We start from the raw sequence: 22427 nt of genomic DNA, 5'->3' as shown, positions 1-22427 counted from the left end.
CTCCTACTGCTCTCTCTGCGGACAATCAACCTCCTACTCCGGTGTTCAGTCCATACCTCACCCCTGCTCAGCTTATTACTCTAACTCTCTGCCAACTGCTTCTCATCTTCTTTGAAGAAGATAAACAGGAATAAGAGGTGAAGGGATGTTGGGCATGGTGGTGCACATCTGTACTCCCAGATGCTCAGGAAGTGGGAAGTAGGAAGATCATAGTTCAAGGATGGGCTAGGAAAAGTCAGTATTAAGACACTCTTTCAAACACCAAACTAAAGACAAATGGATTGGGAACATGGCTCAAAGGATGGAGCATTTGCCTGGTAAGTTTGGGGCTGAATTCATTCCCTAGTACTGCAAAAGAAAAAATAAGGGAAGGAAAGGAAGAGGAGTGGAGAGAAGGGGAGAGCTGGGATTTAACACTGGCAATCTAGTGTCAAGACCTGGTAACCACTTTGCTATTTTGCCCTTCAATACCAGCTACCTTCCCCTTCCCCCCACCTCTATCTCTCATAGTACAAAAGGCAAGGAACATGAAATTATTATAAACTGAGGTCTGTCAGCTGCATCCAACTATTATTAACTGGTCACCTGATTTGTGCCAGGCATTGATAAGAATGATGACAATAGCCCAGGATGGTGAACTATGCCTGTAATCCCAGCATTCTGGAGGCTGAGGCAGGAGGATCATGAGTTTGAGGCCAAGCTGGGTTAATAATGAGACCCTGTCTCAAAACAATTTTTTTTGTCGGTTGTGGGGCTTGAACTCTGGCCTAGGTGCTGTCCCTGAGGTCTTCAGCTCAAGGCAAACGCTCTACCACTTGAGCCACAGAGCCATTTTCATTTTTTTTTTCCTGGTTGTTAATTGGAGATAAGAGTCTCACAGACATTCCTGCCGGGACTGACTTTGAACCTCCATCCTCAGATTTCAGCCTCCTGAGTAGGATTATAGACGTGAATCACCAGCGCCCAATGTCAAAATAAAATTTTTAAGGCTACCAAGCACATACAAAGATACTCTGTACCACTAATCATTAGAGAAATACAAATCAAAACCACCATGAGACATCATTTCACACATTGTATTACAAAAAAAACAAAACAAAGTAAGTGCTGGCAAGAGTGTGGGAGAGAAACAGGAATTCTTGCCTGGTGTCGTGGGAATGTAAAATAGTGCAGCCACTCTGGAAATAGCACAGCCATTCTTCAAAATAACTGCAAGTCTCAAGCTTCAGGGCCATCAATACAGAGGACAGCCCTTTTATCCCTCCCTCACTTATTTTTCTGCCTTTCCTCTCTTTAAAGGTTCAATGATCACCCATAGGGAAGGGTGCTAAGGTTGTAGCTCAGGCACAGATACCACCCTGCCTAGCATGCACAAGGCGCTGAATTCATTCCAAGAACTGCAAAAAAGTAAATAGATGAATAAATAAATAATCATCACCTACTAGACAGGACTCAGAGGGTGAGGCTGGAAACGCTCTGACTGAATGGCTATCGACTCTGTAATGCTCTTAGGAAATCCTTGCTTTTTCTCAAAGTCCAGATGCCCATTAGCTCATCTTCAATTATGCAGCTGCTGGGACCCTTGCTCCCAACCATCCATCTCAGCCCTCTTCCTTCATTTAAAATACTGAGGGGCCCAGCATCTTCGTCCCAAGCTCTAAATCCATTCCCTCTTCTGTCCTGCCAGCCCCTTGCAAGAACAACTTCCTCTTCTTCCTCTCCTCCTCTTCCTCCTCTCCCTTCCTCTTCCTCCTTCTCTCCCTTCCTCCTCCTCTTCTTCCTCTTCCTTTTCTTCCTCTTCTCTTGCTGGTACCAAGGGTTTGAACTCAGGGCCTCTTTACCTCGTTTGACTTTCTTGCTCATGTCTGGAGCCCTACCACTTGAGCCATATCTCCAGTCCAGCGTTTTGCTGGTTACTAGGAGATAGAGTCTCTTGGACTTTTCTACCTGGGCTGCCTTTGGACCATGATCTTTAGGTTTCAGCCTCCTGAGTAGCTAGGATTACAGGAGTGAGCTGCCAGGCCCGTGTCTCTACCCCTTTCAGTGTGATGGAGACTGGGGATGCTGTGTGACATCCCCCACTCAGCCTCCCAGCCAGGCCCAGGGCCACATCCAGCCAACTATCGCAGCCGAGCACCCTCTGGCAGACTGGCAAGCAGGCTCCTGGGGCATTCTTTCTGCCAGCAAACCCAAAGTGGTTAAAGTGACTGAAGTCCTGATTCCAGAAGCCTAGAGGAAGTTCACTACATTCCCTCCATTTCACAAGGCGTCAGTGGGAATGGCCGTTCATTTTCCTTCCATTCCCAGAGTATCTTGGCTTCCTTAAGCCAGGCAAAGCAGTTCCTGGCTTAGCTCATTTCATCTTCACTGCAACTTTGAGTTAAGACCATCCTGCTGCTGGACTTGGTGGAGCATGCCTTTAATCCCAGAGTTTGGAAGACAAAAGCAGGATGATCACAATTGGAAGGCTAACCTGAGCTACACAGTGAAATCTTTTTTCAAAAATAAAAACATTTAAAAAAAATTTTTTAAGTGAGAGCTAGTCGGGCATTGGTGTTTCACGCCTGTAATCCTAGCTACTCAGGATGCTGAGATCTGAGGATCACAGTTCAAAGCCAGCCTGGGCAGCAAAGTCCATGAGACTCATCTCCAATTAACCACTAGAAAACCAGAAGTGGTGCTGTGGCTCAAGTGGTAGAGCGTTTACCTTGAGCCGATAAGCTCAGGAACAGCGCGCAGGCCGAGTTCAAACCCCCCCCCCCCCAAAAAAAAAAAAAAGTGAGAGCTTACACTTAGCTACTCAGGAGGCTGAACTCTGAGGATCAGAAGCCAGCCCGAGCAGGAAAATTTGTGAGGCTCATACCTCCAGTTAACAGCAAAAGGCCAGAAGTAGAGTAGTGGCTCCAGTGATAGAGCCCCAGCCTTGAGCAAAAAAGTGAGAGCATGAGGCTCTGAGTTCAAGCCCCAGTACTAGTACAAAAGTAAACTAATTAATTAAAATTAAAAAACCAAAACCAAACCCACCCTACTACAGAGAGGAGCTACAGAGACACTCAAGACACATAGCTCAGAAGCAAGTGACAGGATTCACACTCAGATCTGTCTGGTTGCTAGAGCTCAAGCTCAAAACCACTCAGGTTATGGCTCTAATGTTCACTGTTCTCTGCCATTCATGTTGCCTCCTGCCTGAGATTTTTCCAACATTGGCCCTGGTGAGGGCCCCAAGCTACAGGGCAGTTCTGAGCTGGTCTAGAGGTGGGTTTGCTCTATAGATTTCCGCAACTGTTCACATGTTCCTAGACTCTCTGCATCGGCCCAGGTATTTGAAGACAATCTGCTCACTGCTCAGGTGTGGCCCAGAAGAAACACAAACATCAGAACAGTGCCACCAACCGTGAGGTGCCCCGCTCAGCTCAGAACAAAACATCTGCCTCTGTCCAACACAGACAGATAATCGCTGTGTGCTGGGTTTCCCCTGGCATGATTTATGAGCTCTTTACACCTGCGTCTTGTCTTGCTTCAAATAGATACTAAACATTTGTTGGACACTTACTGTGAGCCAGCCACTAGAACAAGCATTTTATGTTATTTAATCCTCTCAGCACCCCATAGGGTATAGGGCTCAAATCAGGACATCTCCTCCCACCCCACCCCGCCCCTCTCCTTCCTCCCTCTCCTAACTTCATCCTGGACCCCGGTGCCCAGACCCTGCTAGCTCTGAACCTAATGACTCTAATGACTCAGCCCTGCGGGTGTCAGGCTAATGTTCTCAGACCATTTATCCAAGGGAACTCATTTGTTTTTAACTAAATAGAGGTGTGGTTTTTTTGCCTTTCTTTTCTTCTTCCCCCTCCTCCTCCCCCTCCCCCTCCCCCTCCTCTCTGTTCCCTAAAGTAAGGTCAAGGGTTCCCTAAAGTAAGGTCAAGGGACCTAAAATCAAGTCTGATGGACCAGGTGGCACCTCAGGTTCCAAACTGAACAAAATGACTCCAACTTGAATCAAACTCCTTTAGGCCTCAACCAAGTCCAGTGTAGCTCAGACAACAAGGAATCATTTCACAAAGAAAGTTTTTTTTTGAGGGGGGGGGGGGTTGGGGTCCAGTCGTGGGGCCTGAACTATGGGGCCTGGGCGATGTCCCTCAGTTCAAGGCTAACGCTCTACCACTTGAGCCACTTCCGGCTTTTTTCTTTTTGTGTATGTGGTGCTGAGGAATTGAACCCAGGGCCTCAGGCATGCAAGGCAAGTGCTCTAACACTGAGCCACTTTCCCAGCCCCTCATAAAGAAAGTTTTAAAAACCAGTTATGCTACTCAGGAGGCTGAGATCTGAGGATCACGGTTCAAAGTCAATCAGACAGAAAGCCCATGAGATTCTTTTTTGTTGTTGGTGGTGGTGGTGGTTGTGGGGCTTGAACTCTGGGCCTGGGCATTGTCCCTGAGCTCTAGAGTTCAAGGTGAGTGTTCTACTACTTACGCCACAGGGCCACTTCCAGTTTTCTGGTGGTTCCTTGGAGATAAGAGTCTCACAGACTTTCCTGCCCGGGTGGGCTATGAACTATGATTCTCAGCCCTCAGCCTCCTGAGTAGCTAGGATTTATAGGCGTGAGCCACCGGTGCCCAGTCATGAGACTCTAATCTCCAATTAACCACCAGAAAAACGTAAGTGGCACTGTGGCTCAAGTGGTAGAGCACTCACCTTGAGCTGAAGAGCTCAGGGACAGTGCCCAGATCCAGAGTTCTAGCCCCACGACTGACCAAAAACAAAACAAAACAAAAAAACCCACAGTTAATTTCACCTGCATATTCACCCTACTCAGGAGTTTGAGGATACCAAGAAGAGCCTGGGCCTTAGCCAGGAATTCTGGAGCTTGGACAGGGCCTGCTCTGTCCGTCCAGTCTATCTCCCTGTACCTTTCTTTGAGCCATAGCTCCTAGGAGGACAACTTGGAGAAGCAGAAAGCAGTCAGGAGAATCTATTCTCTTTGACTGTGTATAATTGCCTTTACCCCTCTGGCCTCAGTCTCCCCATCTATACAGTGAGAGGAGAGGTCTGGTTTTATTGAGATCAGAGCCTCTTCCAGTGCTAAGATGTGACACAGAGCTCTGAGCCACCCCTGCCACACCCGAAGCCCAAAGTCAAGCTATGGGCCAGGCTGCTGGCCCTCCAAAGGCCTCCAGAGGCCCTGCCTCTGGCAGCTCCAGCAGGTTCCAGGTGGTCTTTAGTTTGTTCCTGCATCCGGGTGACCACTGCTTCCTTCTTCCCATTCCTTCCTCCTCCCCCTTCCCCACCCTCCCCCTCCTCCCCCACCCTCTTCCTTCTTCTTGTGTCTCATACAGTTACACTTGTCATGTTTAGTTTGGACCCATCCAGGTAATCCAGGTGAGCTCACCTTGGTATCCCTAACTTCAACAAAAAAAAACAAACAACAAAAAAAACCCTACATCTTTTCTCTTCATGTACTCTGCTGTCTGGGTGAAAGTGACCAGAGAGGTGTGTTCTATTTCATTAGCGGCGTGGCTAGCTGATGCTCATGGCCGGGACATTTCCACAATAAGGTCCAAGCCCCCACATAGGCTAGGCCCACAGATGGGGCCATTGTCAATGTTGGATAGACCCATGCATGGGACCATCAGCACCCCAGCCGATAGCCTGTACCATCCAGTGCTGACATGCGTCTGGCACATTCCACTGAATTCCACCATATCCACTCAGTAAAGGTGTCTGGTGTGGGCTGAGAAGGTAGCTTAGTGTTAGAGTGCTTGCCTAGCATGTATGAAGCTATGGGTTCCATTCCTCAGTACTATATAAACAACAAAAAAAAAAGCCAGAAGTGGCACTGTGGCTCAAGCGGTCGAGTGCTAGCCTTGCTAGCCTTGAGTCAAAGAAGCTCAGGGACAGAGCCTAGGCCCTGAGTTAAAGCCTCATAACTGGCCCCAAAAACCCAAAAACAACTTAGAGGTTGTTAATGCAGGCCAGTTTCCCTGCTTAGTGGCACAGGTGTGTTCACTCACTTGCTGAATCTACACAAGTGCACAGATAAATAAGCATCCTTTTCACCATTTTTCAGATGATAACGTTGAGCCTCAGCCAGGGGCTGGGTAGCAGAATACAGCAGGGCTTGGGTAGGTCCTAGAGATTCTAGACTCTACACTCACCATGAACCCCATCTTCTCACAGTACATCAAATTCAATTCCTTTGTTTTACAAATGAAGGACCAGAGGCTGGGTTAATGCAGGGATCACAAAGGCTCTGCCCACTTCAGGGAGCAAATCGCTTAAACAAAGCAAGTGCCATCCTCCGGAGTCCAGCTGGGGCTCCCTCTATTTGCAGACAAAGGGTGATTGCTCTCCACAGGGGCAAAACAAGCCCGGCTGGGCAGCGAAGGCTGCAAGTGGTGTCCCTGCCCGCCATTTAACAGGAGTGGCAAGTGGCCAGAAATTAATTAGCTGTCTCCGCTTTGGCAACAACTGAGGAAGGAAAGTAGTTAATTATAAGAGAGCCCACGGAGCCTGTCACAGGAGAAGATTAAGAAAGGGCTAGAGCCAGGCACCTGTAATCCTAGCTACTCAGGAGGCTGAGCTCTGAGGATCGCAGTGCAAAGCAGCCAGGCAGGAAAGTCCATGAGACTCCTATCTCCACTCCTAGAAGTGGCACTGTGGTTCAAGTGGTAGAGCACTCACCTTGAGCTGAAGAGTGCAGGGACAGCACCCAAGCCGAGAGTTCAAGCCCCACAACCGAATGGAAAAAAAAAGGAGGGGGGAGGCTAGAGCCCAGGGCCAATGGGTCACGCCTATAATCCTAGATACTCAGGAGGCTGAGATCTGAGGATCATGGTTCGAAGCCAACCCATGCTGAGAAGTCCCTGTAAGACCTTTTTTTTTTTTTTTTGTGGGTCCTGGGGCTTGAACTCAGGACCTGGGTACTGTCCCTGAGACTCTTTGTGCTCAAGGCTAGCACTCTACCACTTGAGCCACAATGCCACTTCCAGGTTTTTCTGAGTAGTTTATTAAAGATAAGAGTCTCTGGGGGACTTTTCTGCCCAGGCTGGCTTTGAATGGTGATCCTCAGATCTCAGCCTTCTGAGTAGCTAGCTAGCATTACAGGCATAAACCACCAGCGCCCAGCTTCTGTGAGACTTTTTTTTTTTTGGGGGGGGGGGTCTGGTCATGGGGCCTGAACTCTGGGCTTGTGCGCTGTCCCTCAGCTCTTCAGCTCAAGGCTAGTGCTCTACCACTTGAGGCACAGCACCACTTCCGGCTTTTTTCTTTTTGCTTATGTGGTGCTGAGGAATCGAACCCAGGGCCTCTGGCATACAAGGCAAGCACTCTACCACTGAGCCACCTTCCCAGCCCTTCTGTGAGACTCTTCTCTCCAATTAACCACCAGAAAACTGGAAGTGGCACTGGGGCTCAGAGTGGTAGACCACTAGCCTTGAGCAAAAGAGCCTGGACCCTGAGTTCAAGCCCCACAACTGAAAAAAGGAGGGGAGGGGCGGGCTGGAACATGGAAATATGGGGTCCTTGAGAGGAACACGAACGGGGAGGTAGCCAAGTCACAATCAGCTAGCTCACTTCAGGTCAAGAGGCGCAACACACTCGGGAGTTCCCTCCATCACCTGGCCCTGCTTCTTTCTGGATGCCCTAATCGCCCCACAAGAACAGCATCCCTTAAGTGGGGCACATTAGTGCCTGGATTCCTGGAACCAGGGCAGGTCCTTCCAAAAAACTGTTCCTGACAAACCACCTGAGCATCAGAGCCGCAGCTGGGTTCTCCTACCCCTCCCCCCAGAAGTGGCAAGACAGAGATGAGGAACGTATTTGATGGGGGGGGGGGGGAGGGGAGAGACTGGGAGGGAATGAAGGGGAAAGAAAGGGAGAAGGAGGGAAGAAAGGGACTCTGCCACTTCCCACCCATGACTGGCAAGTGGAGGATCTCTGAATCTCGGTTTCCTCATCTAACACATGGAGAGAAATAAGGCTCCATCTCACCAAGTTGGGAGTCAGATGGGCCTAGCCACAGGAAGTTGTTACAATGCAGCGACGGGCCACCTGCACAGAACCTTGAGAAAGCACAGCAGTTCCAGCTTGGGTTTAATTTGGATCAAGTCCAGGCTTTGCTGGGAAGCGCTTTCTCAGCTGGCTTGACAAGGCCTGGACAGGCAGAAGGGGTGCTTCATGGCTGCCTGCTCCGCCTAGTAGGGCAGCTCCCCTTGCTCCCCCAGGGAAAAATGGAAAATCACCAGATGTGGGTCCTTCCAGCCCTCAGGGAGGACAGGCTTTGGTAACCAAGGGAAGCGGATGGTCCTCATGGGTCTGGCAGGGGCATGTGGTCTGGCCAGGGGCAGCAGCTTCTCTCTTGGCTTCATCCCTGCTCCTGGGTTCCAAGTGCTGGGCAAACAGCCTAAGGCCTCATTAGCCATAGCTTGCTGTTCGAGGCCAAGGCCCAGGGCATAAATGCCTCATCCCCCTTTATCTGTGCACTCATGGCCTCTCTGTCAAAAATTCTCTTCCTCAGCAACAAGCCCATAGCTATTCCCTTGCTTCTTCTCCTCCAGGTCTCCCTCTGCACAGCACAGCCCCGGTACCCTCCCCCATGCTTGTCTCACTTTCCTTCACCACCTGTGGCTGGTTTTGTGTCAACTGGTCCACCAGGGCAGGGACTGTCTGGGTAGCTGCTGTGTCCACAGCACACAGAGATGTGTCCATTCTCTCAGAGGAGCTGCATAGCGGATGTTGTCATGGCCCATGACACAGGCATCTTCTGCTGCCCTCGGATGAGAAAATAGGCTTGGTTTGCTGAGCCTGAGACCCGGATTTGAATCCTAGTCTGTGTGCCTGAGCCGATGGGTCTGCCTCTCCAGCTGCTGGCCCGCCCTAGGGAATGTGTGGCGCTGAGTCTGGAAGGGAGCATCAGTGGCCCGCAGCTGGGCTGTCCTGGGCAGGAACCCACTGCTCACTTGTCATGATGTTCCCAGACACTACTGTTTCGACCCACCCTTTGGTGCCTGGATAATATCACTAACTCCAAGGACACAAAACCTCTTCAGGCCTGTTTCCTCTTTTGTGTGTGTTTGAATGCCAGTGGGCCTTGTACTTGTGCTCAAGGCTGGCCCTCTACCACTTGAGCTATCTTCAATGTAGAGGACTTCAGGCTTCCGGCTGGTTCATTGGAGATATGAGTCGCTTGGATTTTTCTGCCTGGGCTGGCTTGGAACCAAGACCTTCAAATCCCAGCCTCTTGAGTAGCTAGGATTACAGTGTGAGCTACTAGTTCCTGGCTGTTCATCATTTGTAAATGAGAAGAGCAAAACCTGACAATAGGGATAACCAAAAACAGGGGAAAAAGTTCCAAGTATAAGCTCTGGGCTCAGAATGATACTCTTCTGATTTCAATCTAACCTTGAAACTTTGGACATGTGATGTCATTTCTCTACGCCTCACATTTCTTCAGCTACAAAATGGGACCAATGATACCTCTTCTGTGGGCTCCCTGAGATTTTAAGTTGCTTTTTATTTATTTATTCATTTATTTTGCCAATACCAGGGATTGAACCCAGGGCCTTGCACTCTTGGTCAGCTTGCTTGCTTATGGCTACTATTTGAATCACACTTCTAACCCAGCATTTAGCTGGTTAATTGAAGGTGGAGTCTTGAAGTTTTCTGCCTGGGCTGACCTCCATACAAACACCTCTGATGTCAGCCTCCTGAGTAGCTAAGATTACAGGTGTGAGGCACCAGCGTCTGACTATGGGAATATAGATATAGATACAGAGACAGATAGGTAGGCAGACAGATAGATAGAGGTGTTCTTGGCACAAATATATATGCAATCAGGTGTTTCTAAACAGGTCACCCTCCATGATTCAAAGCACTATGCTTGTGACAGGTCAGTTCTGTAGAGCAAGAGATTCACCTCTCCCTGTGCAGACTTCTTTGAACAGGGCTTTATTTTTATTTTTTTTAACCTCACAAGACTTTGAAGTTTGTTCCACTTGTCAAGAAAGACTAGGAAAGCTATAGAGGACAGATTCTTTCTGAACACACCCTTTCCAGCCAGAGACAAAGCCGCTGATTTCTGCAGCTGTGCTGGGAGCTATAAATCAGGAGAACACAGCCAGACACCCCATCCCACCCCACACCCCTCAACTCTAGCCTGCACGATGACAAATTGCTAATTTAAGCCAGGCTTTCGGTTCTACCCTGCGATTATCCTTCTTCCTGTACATGTTATGATATTCTGGGTATCCAATTTGATTTTGAGGTCCCAGGGACTTTAGTTAATAAAATCATGCCTTGCCCTGGCCCAGCCCCTGCCCCTCAAAGTCCAGACATCTGGCAGCTGGGGAGTGTGCAATTCTGAGACCAGAGCGTCTGAGATTCATTCTTTTAGCCTCAGCGGCTACGAGTAGCCTATTATTCTTCCCATCTAATCTTCCCCTGCCCCCACCCCCGGTCCTGGGGCTTAAACTCAGGGCCTAGGCTCTGTCCCTGAGACTTTGTGCTCAAGGCAAGCATTCTACCACCTGAGCCACAGTGCCACTTCTGGCTTTTTCTGAGTAGTTTATTGGAGATAAAAGTCTCAGGGACTTTTCTACCCGGGCTAGCTTCAAACCACAATCCTCAGACCTCAGTCTACCTAAGGAGCTATAGGTGTGAGCCACTGGCACCCAGCTCATCTCATTTTTTGTTGTTTTTTGTTTTTGTCAGTCATGGGGCTTGAACTCTGGGCTTGGGTGCTGTCCCTCAGCTCTTCAGCTCAAGGTGAGAGCTCTACCACTTGAGCCACAGTGCCACTTCTGGTTTTCTGACTGGCTTATTGGAGATAAGAGTCTCATGGACTTTGACTGCCCAGGCTGGCTTTGAACCGTGATCCTCAGATCTCAGCCTCCTGAGTAGCTAGGATTACAGGCATGAGCCACTGGCGCCCAGCTTCATCTCATCTTTTGTCATCAGAATCTCTAGCACCAAACTTCTACCCAGGGATTTTCCAACAACTGCTTGTATCCTTTCAGTGATGGGAAGCTCATTACATCACACAGCAGCCTGGGCCTTCTTGGAGAGCTTTGACTGTGGAGCAATTCTTCTGGAAAGAATACAAGGTGTGCACAAACATATGTATTCGAACGTATTCCCAACAGCATTGCTTCCATTGGCATGATAATAGGAATAAAGTCTCCCCCCAAAGAAGGAATACACTCCTAAATGGAGCTATTAACAATCCTGGTGGGTTTGTGTGTGTGTGCTGGTCCTGGGGCCTGAACTCAGGACCTGAGTGCTGTCCCTGAGCCTTTTTGCTCAAGGCTAGAGCTCTACCATTTGAGCAACAACTCTACTGGCTTTTTGATGGTTAATTTGAGTTAAAAAGTCTCATAGACTTTCCTACCTGGGTTTCCTTCAAACTGTGATCCTCAGATTTCAGCCTCCTGAAGAGCTAGGATTACAAGCATGAGCTACTGACACTGATGCTTTAAAGAATGAGAACATATTCTGGTATAAATGAAAAGGTATTTTACAGGGAGGTGTGATGGCACACTTCTATAATCACAGATTCTGGCATGCTGAGCCAGGGGAATTGGATGTTACAGGCCAGAAGACCCTACAGAGAAAAAGAGAGACACAGACAGACAGATATACTGTGTTCCTAATTTCACTAAGTAATCCTAAATTTATTAAAACAAATCTGTAAGCTGGGCATGGGTGGCTCACACCTATAATTCTAGCTACTTAGAAGACTAAGATCTGAGGATAGTGATTCAAAGCCAGCCTTGGCAGAAAGTCCACGAGACTCCAACTAACCAGCAAGAAAAGCTGGATTAGAAACATGGCTCAAGGAAGCGGCTCTGTGGCTCAACCTGTAGAGCACTCGCCTTGAGCTGAAGAGCACAGGGACAGCGCCCAAGCCCAGAGTTCAAGCCCCACCACCAACAAAAAAAAAAAAAAAAAGAAAGAAAGAAAGAAACATGGCTCAAGTGGAGGAGCACTAGCCATGAGTGAAAAGGTCAAGCAAGAGAGCATGAGTCCCTGAGTTTAAGCCCGGGTACCAGCATACACACACACAAAAAGTATGTGTGGGGCTGAGAATGTGCCTTAGTGGTAAAGTACTTGCCTAGCATGCATGAAGCTCTGGGTTGGATTCCTATTCCTAAGTACCTCATAAATAGAAAAAGCTGGAAATAGTGCTGTGGATCATTGGTAGAGTGCTAGCCTTAAACAAAAAGAAGCTCAGGGACAGTGTCTAGGCTGTGAGTTCAAGCTCTAGAACCAGCCAAAAAAAAAAAAAAAAAGTGTGTGTGTACAAGTGTATGTTTGTGTGTGAGTGTGTGCGCACGCGCAGGAAAGGAGATGAGAGGGAAATGAATCAAAATGGCAAAGCATTTCCCTGAAGCAAGATTATGGGTAATATCTGCTTTTGCTTACACTTATCCATATGTTCTTAAATAACTACGTTGTTTCCTTTGTTGTAAAAGAAAATTTCTAATATTGAGCTGATAAAATTTCCCTGTAGCATCTACCTAATAATTCTAGCTTCTCTGAGGCTCCATAAATGTTGACTGAGTGAGTAAGAAGCAAGCCTCCGCCCTCTTCTAAACAATCATAGAAAATGTTTATGGGTGACTTAGCAAATGCCCGGTTCTATGCGGAGTCCTTCCATCCTTCCTGGCACAACCATGGCCTCCTCATAGTCAGCCCATTTCAAGATGAGAAAACCGAAGATCAGAGTGTTCAAGCCCAGTCTCATAGGAAATGTCCCAGTTAGGCCCATGATTCCAGGTCAGTTTGGCTTCAGTGCCCAGGCTCTCGGATGTTCTGTTTTTGTTTTTGTTTTTTTTTGTTTTTTTTTTTGAGGGGGGGGTCTGGTCGTGGGGCCTGAACTCTGGGTCTGAGTGCTGTCCCTCAGCTCTTCAGCTCAAGGCCAGCACTCTACCACTTGAGCCACAGCACCACTTCCAGATTTTTTTTTCTGCTTATGTGGTGCTGAGGAATCGAACCCAGGGCCTCAAGCATGCAAGGCAAGCGCTCTACCCCTGAGCCACCTTGCCAGCCCCTCTCAGATGTTTTTTCCCCACACAGAAACCTCAGCAATTTTTGTACCCTCACAGGGCACCAGTGCCTCGTTCCTGTAATTGCAGCTACTTAGGAGGCTGAGATCTGAGGATAACAGGAAAGTATGTGAACCCTTATCTCCAATTAACCACGAAGAAGAAGCAGGAGGAGGAGGAGAGGAGGAGAAGGAAGAAGACGAGGAGGAGGAGGAGGACAACGTGGAGGAAGGGGAAGAGGAAGAGGAAGAAGAGGAGGAGGAGGAGAAGGAGGAGGAGCAGGAGGAGGAGGAGAAAGAAGAGGAAGAGAAGGAGGAGGAAGAGGAGGAGGAGGAGGAGGAGGAGGAGGAGGAGGAGGAGCCGGAAGTGAAGTTATTGGCTCAAGCGGTAGAGTGCTAGCCTTGAGCAAATAAGCTAAGGGACAGCACCCAGACCCTAAATCCAAGCCCCACTTGCAGTACCAAAAAAAAAGTCAATGAGAGAGAGATTTGCAGAGAGTAAGCTGCCTCTTCCCTGCCCTCTACCCTGTTTCCCACTTTTCTTCCTGGACAACCTCTGTTCTGGCCTCTGTTCTCTACTCATCTCATGGCCGGCAAGGGCAAAGTGGATGTTCATGGGTTTAACACTCAAAGAGACCTGGGTTTGAGCTCCCACTCTGCCCTTCTCGCAGCGACAGGCACCTGAGTCGCCCATGCCTGTCTTTGGGTCAGATCAAACCCCCACTGCAGGCTTGCGACGCAGCTCACAAAAGCCACTGACCTGCAGCAGAGGCTCAGCGCCACAGGGACTCCTCGGACTTATCCCAGGGGTCTGTGAGTCACACACACTCCCCAGGGAATGAGCCCGAGTCCTAGGAAGCCATAGACTCCAGAGGCCAGGAGGTACGGCAGGAAGAGCCAGCGATTGCCACAACCTGGTCCAAGGCCACAAGGTCACAACACCCTGAGCCAGCCGCTCTGGTTCCCCAAATCTGATCTCTCCCCCTCCAACCCACCTTCATACCAACATCATCGTCTTGAACCTCATTCTGTTCTCTGGCCCGTGACCTAAAAGCTCCTTCATTTCCCAGACTAGCGACCAAGAACTGGTTCAACCTTAGATCTCCCACCCTGATGGCAGCTGGAGCCTCAGGATGGCCCCTGGCCCCAATACAGCCACACCAGCTTGTCTAAGGCCTTTCCCAAGCCCCACTGAACACATCCTTCTACTTACCTGGGACCACTCCATGGAGTCTCCTTGGAATTTTGTTTGTTTTAGGTCCAGTCGTGGGGCCTGAACTCTGGGCTTGGGCACTGTCCCTCAGCTCTTCAGCTCAAGGCTAGCGCTCTACCACTTGAGCCACAGCACCACTTCTGGCTTTTTTCTTTTTGCTTATGTGGTGCTGAGGAATCGAACCCAGGGCCTCATGCATGCAAGGCAAACACTCTACCACTGAGCCACCTTCCCAGCCCTCCTTGGGAATTTTGGGACACAATGATCACAGGCTCCCAGGCTCCACATAGCTCTGCCCATAGCAGGAGCTCTGAACAAACAGCCCCTACCTCTCCATATGGCTAACTGCAGCTCCTCCTGGACGGCTCAGCCCAGCACTGGCCTCCTCTGGATGGAATGCCCCCACCCCAAGAAGCTGTGCTTGACCCTGGAGCTGTAACTCACCAGTGGATCCTGCGGCACTGTGTGGGCTTTCATGGGAGATGGGGCAGCAGGAGCTGAGGCTGGACCAGCAAATGCTTGTTAACTACCTCAATGTGCGACCCCCACGTCTAGGATAGGGACTAATGTGGAAAATGTAATCAGGCCTCAGCAGCCACCCATTCTACCCACATGTAGTCACAGCTGAGAGCCTACTATGTGCTAGGCATTAGCTATGTACTAGGTACTATGCTACAAGCATAGTACATGCATGCTTGCATGACTATTGACTTTCCAATGTCTTATCATGATCATTTCATGGGGTGTGTGTGTGTGTGTGTGTGTGTGTGTGTGTGTGTGCGCGCGCGTGCACACGCAGGTACTAAGGCTTGAACTCAGGGCATTATGCTCTGGCTTAGCCTTTTCTGCTCATGGCTAATACTCTACCAATTGAGCCATACCTCCACTTCAAACTTTTTGCTAGTTAATTGAAGAAAAGAGTCTCTTGGATTTATCTTCCCCAGCTAACTTCAAACCTGGATCCTCAGACTTTAGCCTCCTGAGTAGCTAGGAATACAGGCGTGGGCCACTGGTGCTTGGCTACTCCCACTTTTTCAAATGAAGAAACTAAGCTGTTTGGCCTTGTCACTATGACGCAGGTCAAGTGGGATCTACCTAAGCCATATCCGTGACACTATTGTGTCATCTCACTGGACTCCTTCCTGGCCTAGGAGCCTGGGTCCTGATCCCAAGCTGGGCAAGAGAGAGGATGGAGACAAAAGAGGTAAGAGGATGTGCAGGACCTACAAAAACTAGACAGGGACTTAGTACTCCCAATTCAGCAAAGTGGACACTTGAGCATCTTTCCCAGAAGCCCCTGGTACCTGGACAGAAGACAGAGGCGACAACAGGCTCCTTCATTCACCCACGGGGCGCCTGTCTCAGCACAAAGTGCCCAGCCCCACCTTGCATGGACGGGAAAATTCTACCTTAGCCAGTCTTTAGAAACAGGATACTCATGGCGGATGAAGACACTAAGGCATGTGCAAAGCAGCCAGCCAGCTTTCTAAATTCCTCAGTGGATGGGCTGGGAAGGTGGCTCAGTGGTAGAGCGCTTGCCTTGCATGCCTGAGGCCCTGGGTTCGATTCCTCAGCACCTCATAAGCAAAAAGAAAAAAGCCGGAAGTGGCGCTGTGGCTCAAGTGGTAGAGTGCTAGCCTTGAGCTGAAGAGCTGAGGGACAGCGCCCAGGCCCAGAGTTCAGGCCCCACGACCGGACCCCCCCCCAAAAGTAAAAAAGGCCGGGTGCTGGTGGCTCACGCCCGTAATCCTAGCTACTCAGGAGGCTGAGATCTGAGGATCATAGCTCAAAGCCAACCGGGGCAGGAAAGTCTGTGAGACTCTTATCTCCAATTAACCACCAGAAAACTGGAAGTTGCGCTGTGGCTCAAGTGGTAGAGTGCTCACCTTGAGCTGAAGAGCTGAGGGACAGCGCCCAGGCCCAGAGTTCAAGCCCCACGACCGACAAAAAAAAAAAAAAAAAGAGCCAGAAGACACAGAGAGGACATGAAGGGTCAAAGAAAGTCTGACCAGTTCACATGGGGGGAGGGCTGGCACTAGCTGGAAAGAAGCAAAGGATGCTGGGAATGATGGGGAGACACATGGGGTGGTGGGTCTGGAGAGGCAGAGGCAGGGAAAGATACAAAACAGATAAGGCAGCTAGGAAAGGGATGCCCCTGTTCTCCTGCCTGGCTTTGGGGGCGGCAAACAGGAAGTTCTAGGCCATGTGGAGGGAAAAGGAGATCAAGGATTTGCTAAGGGCTGGGAATGTGGCTTAATGGTAGACTGGCATGCATGAAGCCCTGGGTTCGATTCCTTAGTACCACATAAACAGAAAAAGCCGGAAGTGGAGCTGTGGCTCAAGTGGTAGAGTGCTAGCCTCGAGCAAAAAGAAGCTCAGGGACAGTGCCCAGGCCCTGAGTTCAAGCCCCAAGACTGGAAAAAAAAATCTGTTAAGCCTTTGACACCCACCCTACCTCAGAGGGCTACTGATGGGAACTCTCTGAGCAGCTGGGCAGCGGAGGACACTGCGCCATGAGAGCCAGGGCACCTCACGGCTAGCCCAGAGTCCAGGAACAGGGAGCAATGCTCTGCCTTGGGGACCAGATGGCTCACGATTCACAGAAGCCTCGTTCTGGGAACACAGACTGCTTGCTTGGAGCACAGCTCCCAGAGGCACCTCTCTGGCATCCAGGATGAGTGGGCTCCTCAGGTGTGTCCGTGGACAGGGCCAGCATGTGGGGGTGGAGAATGGAGAGCAGTTCGTGACCAGGCATTCTGACACTCCTGCTGCTTTTTCTCAAGGCCCCATCTGTGTCACACTCCTGGGCCATAGCTTTGGACTTCCCCTCTGCAGAGGTGGCTTCGGATCTCTCCCACGCCAGACCCCCCCACTGCTACCACCAAGGCCCCGAGCTCTTTGTACAACTTCACATTTCAGCTTTTAGAGTACAGGCTGGTACCAGTTTTCTTTTTGCCTCACTGCTACATCTCAGCATCTAACAGAAGACATCAGTAGAACCTCCTAGAAGGAGTTTAATGGTTCTCAACTGTTGGTTTCAAAGGGCTCAGATTTCACACTTCAATGCCCCAAGCCTCACGCCAGCCCCGGATGCACGGCTGGTATTCCCACTTTGCAGATGGGGAACTGAGCTTCACAGTAGTGGGCAGTGGGCAGCTCACCACACAGTAAGAGGCTTTACACTCACCTAAGATGCTGGGTACTAGTAGCCCGGGTCTATCACCTAGCTACTCATGAGGCCGAGATCTGAGGATTATGGTTCAAAGCCAGCCTAGGCAGGAAAGACCATGAGACTCTTTTTTTTTTTTTTTTTTTTTTGGGTCCGGTCATGGGGCCTGAACTCTGGGCCTGGGCGCTGTCCCTCAGCTCTTCAGCTCAAGGCTAGCGCTCTACCACTTGAGCCACAGAGCCACTTCCGGCTTTTTTCTTTTTGCTTATCTGGTGCTGAGGAATCAAACCCAGGGCCTCAGGCATGCAAGGCAAGCGCTCTACCACTGAGCCACCTTCCTAGCCCCCACCATGAGACTCTTATCTCCAATTAAGCAGCAAAAAAGCCAGAAGTGGAGGTGTAACTCAAGGGGTAGAACACTAGCCTTGAGGGGAAAAAAAAAAAAAGCTCAGGGACAGTGCCCCAGTACTGACATGCGTGCGCGCGCGTGCACGCGCACACACGCACACACACACACACACACACAGAGTTACATTTGTCTGGCTCTAAATCCCCATTACATATCCTGCTTTTCTGCCCAGGCTCTCTCTTACAAACCACGCCATTCCCCAAACTACCTAAGCTGAGGACTGATAGGCAAAATTCATTCAATCACCGTCATTCAACCAATCCAGTGATGTTGTTTTTATTTTAATTGGTGATGTCAGGTCCCACACGGAGTACTAGGGAGTCTCAGACAGTCACAGAGCTCGAGGAAACTTTAGGGGGAACAAGGGCTTTTCTCCATCCTGCCTCCATCCCTGTCCCCATTTCTCTTGGGACTTTTCCAGCAGAAATGGAGCTCTGGGCAAGCCTGCCTCTCAGCCCTACACTCCTCCTCCCCCAAGGATGGCAGCTTTGAATGCACGAGCTGAATGGCTAAAGGATCGTGGTCCTCAGGTCTCCCATCATGCAATGCTTTGACTGTGCCTACCCTGAGCAGCTCTGGAGCTGGGTCATAATATCAGCTTTCTAGCTCTGGGTCTAGTGTTGGTTGTGATACCTGAGTATAAATCAGATCTCTCTCTCTCTCTCTCTCTCTCTCCCCCTCCTTCTCCCCACCCCCCTCCCCCGCACATATTCCTCATTTTATCTGTAAAAATGAGGGATCCTAGTGTATGTCATGCGGGGTTACAGGTCAGGATTAAATCATTCAACCCAGAGTCATTACACAGATGTCTGGCCAGGGAAACGTCTTAGCAACTTGGGGTGCTATGGGGTCAGCTATGTCCTTTGTGTCCATACGAGCCCAAAGCCTCCAGAGTGGACTCTGAGAGGGGAGGCCCTCCCCTCACTGTGCCAGCAGCCAGCAGCTGGGGCCCTGGAGAGAAAGCTGGAAATGGGGAACAGATGCTCAGCTTTTCCCAGATCGGAGCCCCCAAAGCTCATCTAGAGAGAACAAAACATGTGCATGCCAGGAGCCAGGAACTCTCCAAATCAAGCAGCTCCTAGGCATACCTTAGGACCAGCGACTCCCTCACCTGCCCTTCCTCAATCCATATGGGATTCTTCAGGATTGCGGAATCTAGTCTCTATGCTCCCCTGACACCTCCTCACAGCCCTATTCAAGAAGGTTTTAGAATGATCCCATTATATAGACGAAGCAGCTGAGACTCAAAGAGACTCGGGGATTTGCCCAAATCACAGAAGCTGCTTGTGGCAGGCAGAGCAAGGATTAATAGGTCAGCTCAACTCTAAGCCTACAGAGGGGAGAGACTGGCTCATAAAAACCAAGGTCCAGGGCTGGGAAGGTGGCTCAGTGGTAGAGCGCTCGCCTTGCATGCTCAAAGCCCTGGGTTCGATTCCTCAGCACCACATAAGCAAAAAGAAAAAAGCCGGAAGTGGCGCTATGGCTCAAGTGGTAGAGCGCTAGCCTTGAGCTGAAAAGCTGAGGGACAGCGCCCAGGCCCAGAGTTCGGGCCCCATGACCGGACCCAAAAAAAAAAAAAAAACAAGGTCCATGGGGCTGGGAAGGTGGCTCAGTGGTAGAGTGCTTGCCTCGCATGCATGAGGCCCTGGGTTCGATTCCTCAGCACCACATAAACAGAAAAAGCTGGAAGTGGCACTGTGGCTCAAGTGGTAGAGTGCTAGCCTTGAGCTGAAGAGCTGAGGGACAGTGCCCAGGCCTAGAGTCAAGTCTCGTGACCAACAAAACAAACAAACAAAAAACAAAGGTTCATCCTTCTGGGCTTGGGAGAATGGGCATGCATCACACAGGGAACTCCTAAGTCAATCCTACCTTCCTTCCTTCCTTCCTTCCTTTCTTTTCTTGCCAGTCCTGAGGCTTGGACTCAGGGAATGGGCACTGTCCTGAGCTTCTCTGGCTGAAGGCTAGCACTCTACCACTTGAGCCACAGAGTCACTTCTGGCTTCATGCATGCTAGGGAAGCACTCTACCCCTATGCCACCTTCCCAGACCTCCTCCATTATTTCTAGGCAAGCAAGATTTCCCTGGAGCAACAATCGCACACTCCAACCACCACCACCACATTCTGCCTACAGACACCCCTCTCTTTCAAGTGAAGGAGATTGGCTCTCTATTCTCAACAGGGAAATGAGCCAGGTGTGACGGGTGCAGCGGAACTAGAGCCTGCTCCTCATCGTTAGTCCAATGGCCAAAGTTGGAAGTCCACAACTCTAGCCTGAGTCTATGATCTGCCCGCTGCCTTGTCTGCTGATACCATTCCACAGCCCAGAGAAGTCTAGGACAATATCCTCAGTCAACCAGTATGGGAGATCATCTCCAATTACCAGCAAACGCCAGGGCTATTTTGGAGAGGTCTTAAGGGGAATGTGTATGTAGACTGGCCTCAAACTCACTCTAACCCTGGCTGGCCTCAAATTCTCATTTCTTCTGCCTCTGCCTCCCTCATGCTCAGATTACAACAGCTACCAAATCATCCTTATTGAACAACAAGAGTTTCTCTTAACCCTCTTTGCAGGTGTCTAAGCTGATGGGGCTGAGTCAGGAAGGCACAAGCAAGCTGATGATGTTTTAGACTGAGATACCAGCACTGGCCACAGATGCAAGAAGAGACCTTTGCTCACCAGGCAGAAAGCCCACGTTTACTCAGCCCTGCCCAAATGAACCACCATTTCCTTTGGTAGCCTCCATCTTTTGGATAGGAGAGAGAGAGTTTGGAAGGAAGATCCAGACCTGTCTCATTTGCATCTAGAGTTCCTGACTAAATGGTCTGTCTGGGGAAGGGAGCAACTGCTAGCCCATTGCTACTGCCTACTGTATTCAGGAGCCCCAGGCTCTCCACTGGCAAACACCATAGCACAAAGGTACCCAAAGCCTGCCACGCTGGATGTACACCTCCTCTTGGGGTTTCGGGTGTTTGACAAGAAATAACATGGTCAGACTATCATATACACATATAGAATTACACACTGACAGTTTGGGACAAACACTATCACAGCAATCCCAAAACGATGGTGACTGGCAATGATGGCTCATCTTGGTAATCCTAGCTACTCAGGAGGCTACGGTGGGAGAAACACAGTTTAAAGCCAGCCAGGACAGGAAAGTCCATGAGACTCTTATTTCCAATCAACCATCAGAAAGGCCAAAGTGGAGCTGTGGCTCAAGTGATAGAGTGCCAACCTTGGGCAAAAAAAAAAAAGCTAAGGGAGCGTGCCCAGTCCATGAGTTCAAGCCCCAATACTGGCTGACACACACATGACCAAATGTGACCTGCTAAGCGTCCCCACAGCACCGTGCGGATGTGACACAGTGCTCCTGTCCCCACAGCCTGCACAGTGCTCACACTCAGAGGGCTCCTCCAAGGGCCCCAGGTACCCTGAAGCTTCTTCACCCACCCTGAGGCCCAAGCACTCACCTGTCCTGTCACAAACAATCACCCACTCGCAAACTGTGACAGACACACAAACTGTTGCCAAACTGTCCCATATCCCACAGCCAGGGGATGCCAATGCTATTTAGTTGGGCTAGTGCAAGTGCATGTGTGTGTGTGTGTGTGTGTGTGTGTGTGTGTCAAGACATACATCCACACATCTCAATGGAAGTGGCCTCCCCGCAGGGCCCCTGAGACCCGGCAGGAAATGTGAAGGCCCAGGGAATGGGGGGTCGTCTGGGGTCCAGGTCCCAAATCTATGGTCTCCCCAGCCGCTCCCCGCCCCCCTCTGCCCCAGGGCCGTGGACTCACCGGACGATGCCAAACATGACCAGCACGTTGCCCAGCAGCCCCACGGCGCACACGGCCGAGTAGAGCGCGGTGATGGCGACAGCCAGGGCGAGGGAAGAGGCGCTCCGTGCGCCCGGGGGCCCCGACGCATTGGCGCCCACGCTGGGGAAGGCGCTGGGATCGGCGTCGGAGATGTTGGCGAAGACCAGGGGCTGAGGCTCGGCGCCGGCGGAGGGGGCCGGTTCCATGGCGGCGCAGCGGCTGGCGCGGCGTCCCTCGCCAGCGTGCGCCCTGGGCGCAGGGACGTGGAGCGAGGAGCGCACGAAGAACCAGGATCCGCGGGCCCCCGACGCCCCGAACCGCCGCGCCCCGGACTTCCAGCTTTGTCTGCGCCCCTCCACCCAACCGGCCGCCTTCCTCGGCCCTACGCCCCGCGTCCACCCGCTCTCCGGGCCCCGAGCGAGCGAGCGCAGTGAGCCCGGAGCTGCGGCGGGCTCCGCGCGCACCACGTGGCTCGGAGGCGGCCGCCAGTCTGCGCCCACGATCGGGGGCGGCGCTGCGCCACTGGTCTGGAGCTGAGCCGGGCCGGGAGGCCTCCCGCCCGGTCCTCGTCCCCGCTCCGCCGCACTCAGCGCCCCGCCTCTCTGGAGAGCCTGGGTGTGAATCCTGCCTCCGCCTCTGCGCCACGAGCACAGTAACCTTGAGCAAGTCACTTAACCTCTCCAGGTCCTTCTGAGCAGGTCGCAGAAGAGGAAATGATGGGGACAGAGATCAGCTCACCTGTCTTCTCTCCTTCTGGTCCTGGGGCTTAAACTTGGG

At 50.8% G+C, this 22427-nt stretch overlaps 1 protein-coding gene across 1 annotated transcript in view; it reads right to left on the bottom strand.

Annotated features, from left to right (window-relative positions):
* Nucleotides 1-21890, bottom strand: part of Oprd1 (opioid receptor delta 1) — a 30785-nt gene extending 8895 nt beyond the window's left edge. The window contains exon 1 of the mRNA XM_042688664.1: nucleotides 21630-21890. Within this exon, the coding sequence (XP_042544598.1) occupies nucleotides 21630-21856 (227 nt within the window). The 5' untranslated portion in view covers nucleotides 21857-21890. The remainder of the gene's footprint in view (nucleotides 1-21629) is intronic.
* Nucleotides 21891-22427: the final 537 nt, after the last annotated feature.

This window comes from Dipodomys spectabilis, unplaced genomic scaffold, assembly GCF_019054845.1.
Source record: "Dipodomys spectabilis isolate Male_0828 unplaced genomic scaffold, ASM1905484v1 ptg000118l, whole genome shotgun sequence".
Classification (NCBI taxonomy): Eukaryota; Metazoa; Chordata; class Mammalia; order Rodentia; family Heteromyidae; genus Dipodomys; species Dipodomys spectabilis.
The sequence above is the reverse complement of the archived record's forward strand: the minus strand, read 5'-3'. Positions and strand labels throughout refer to the sequence as shown.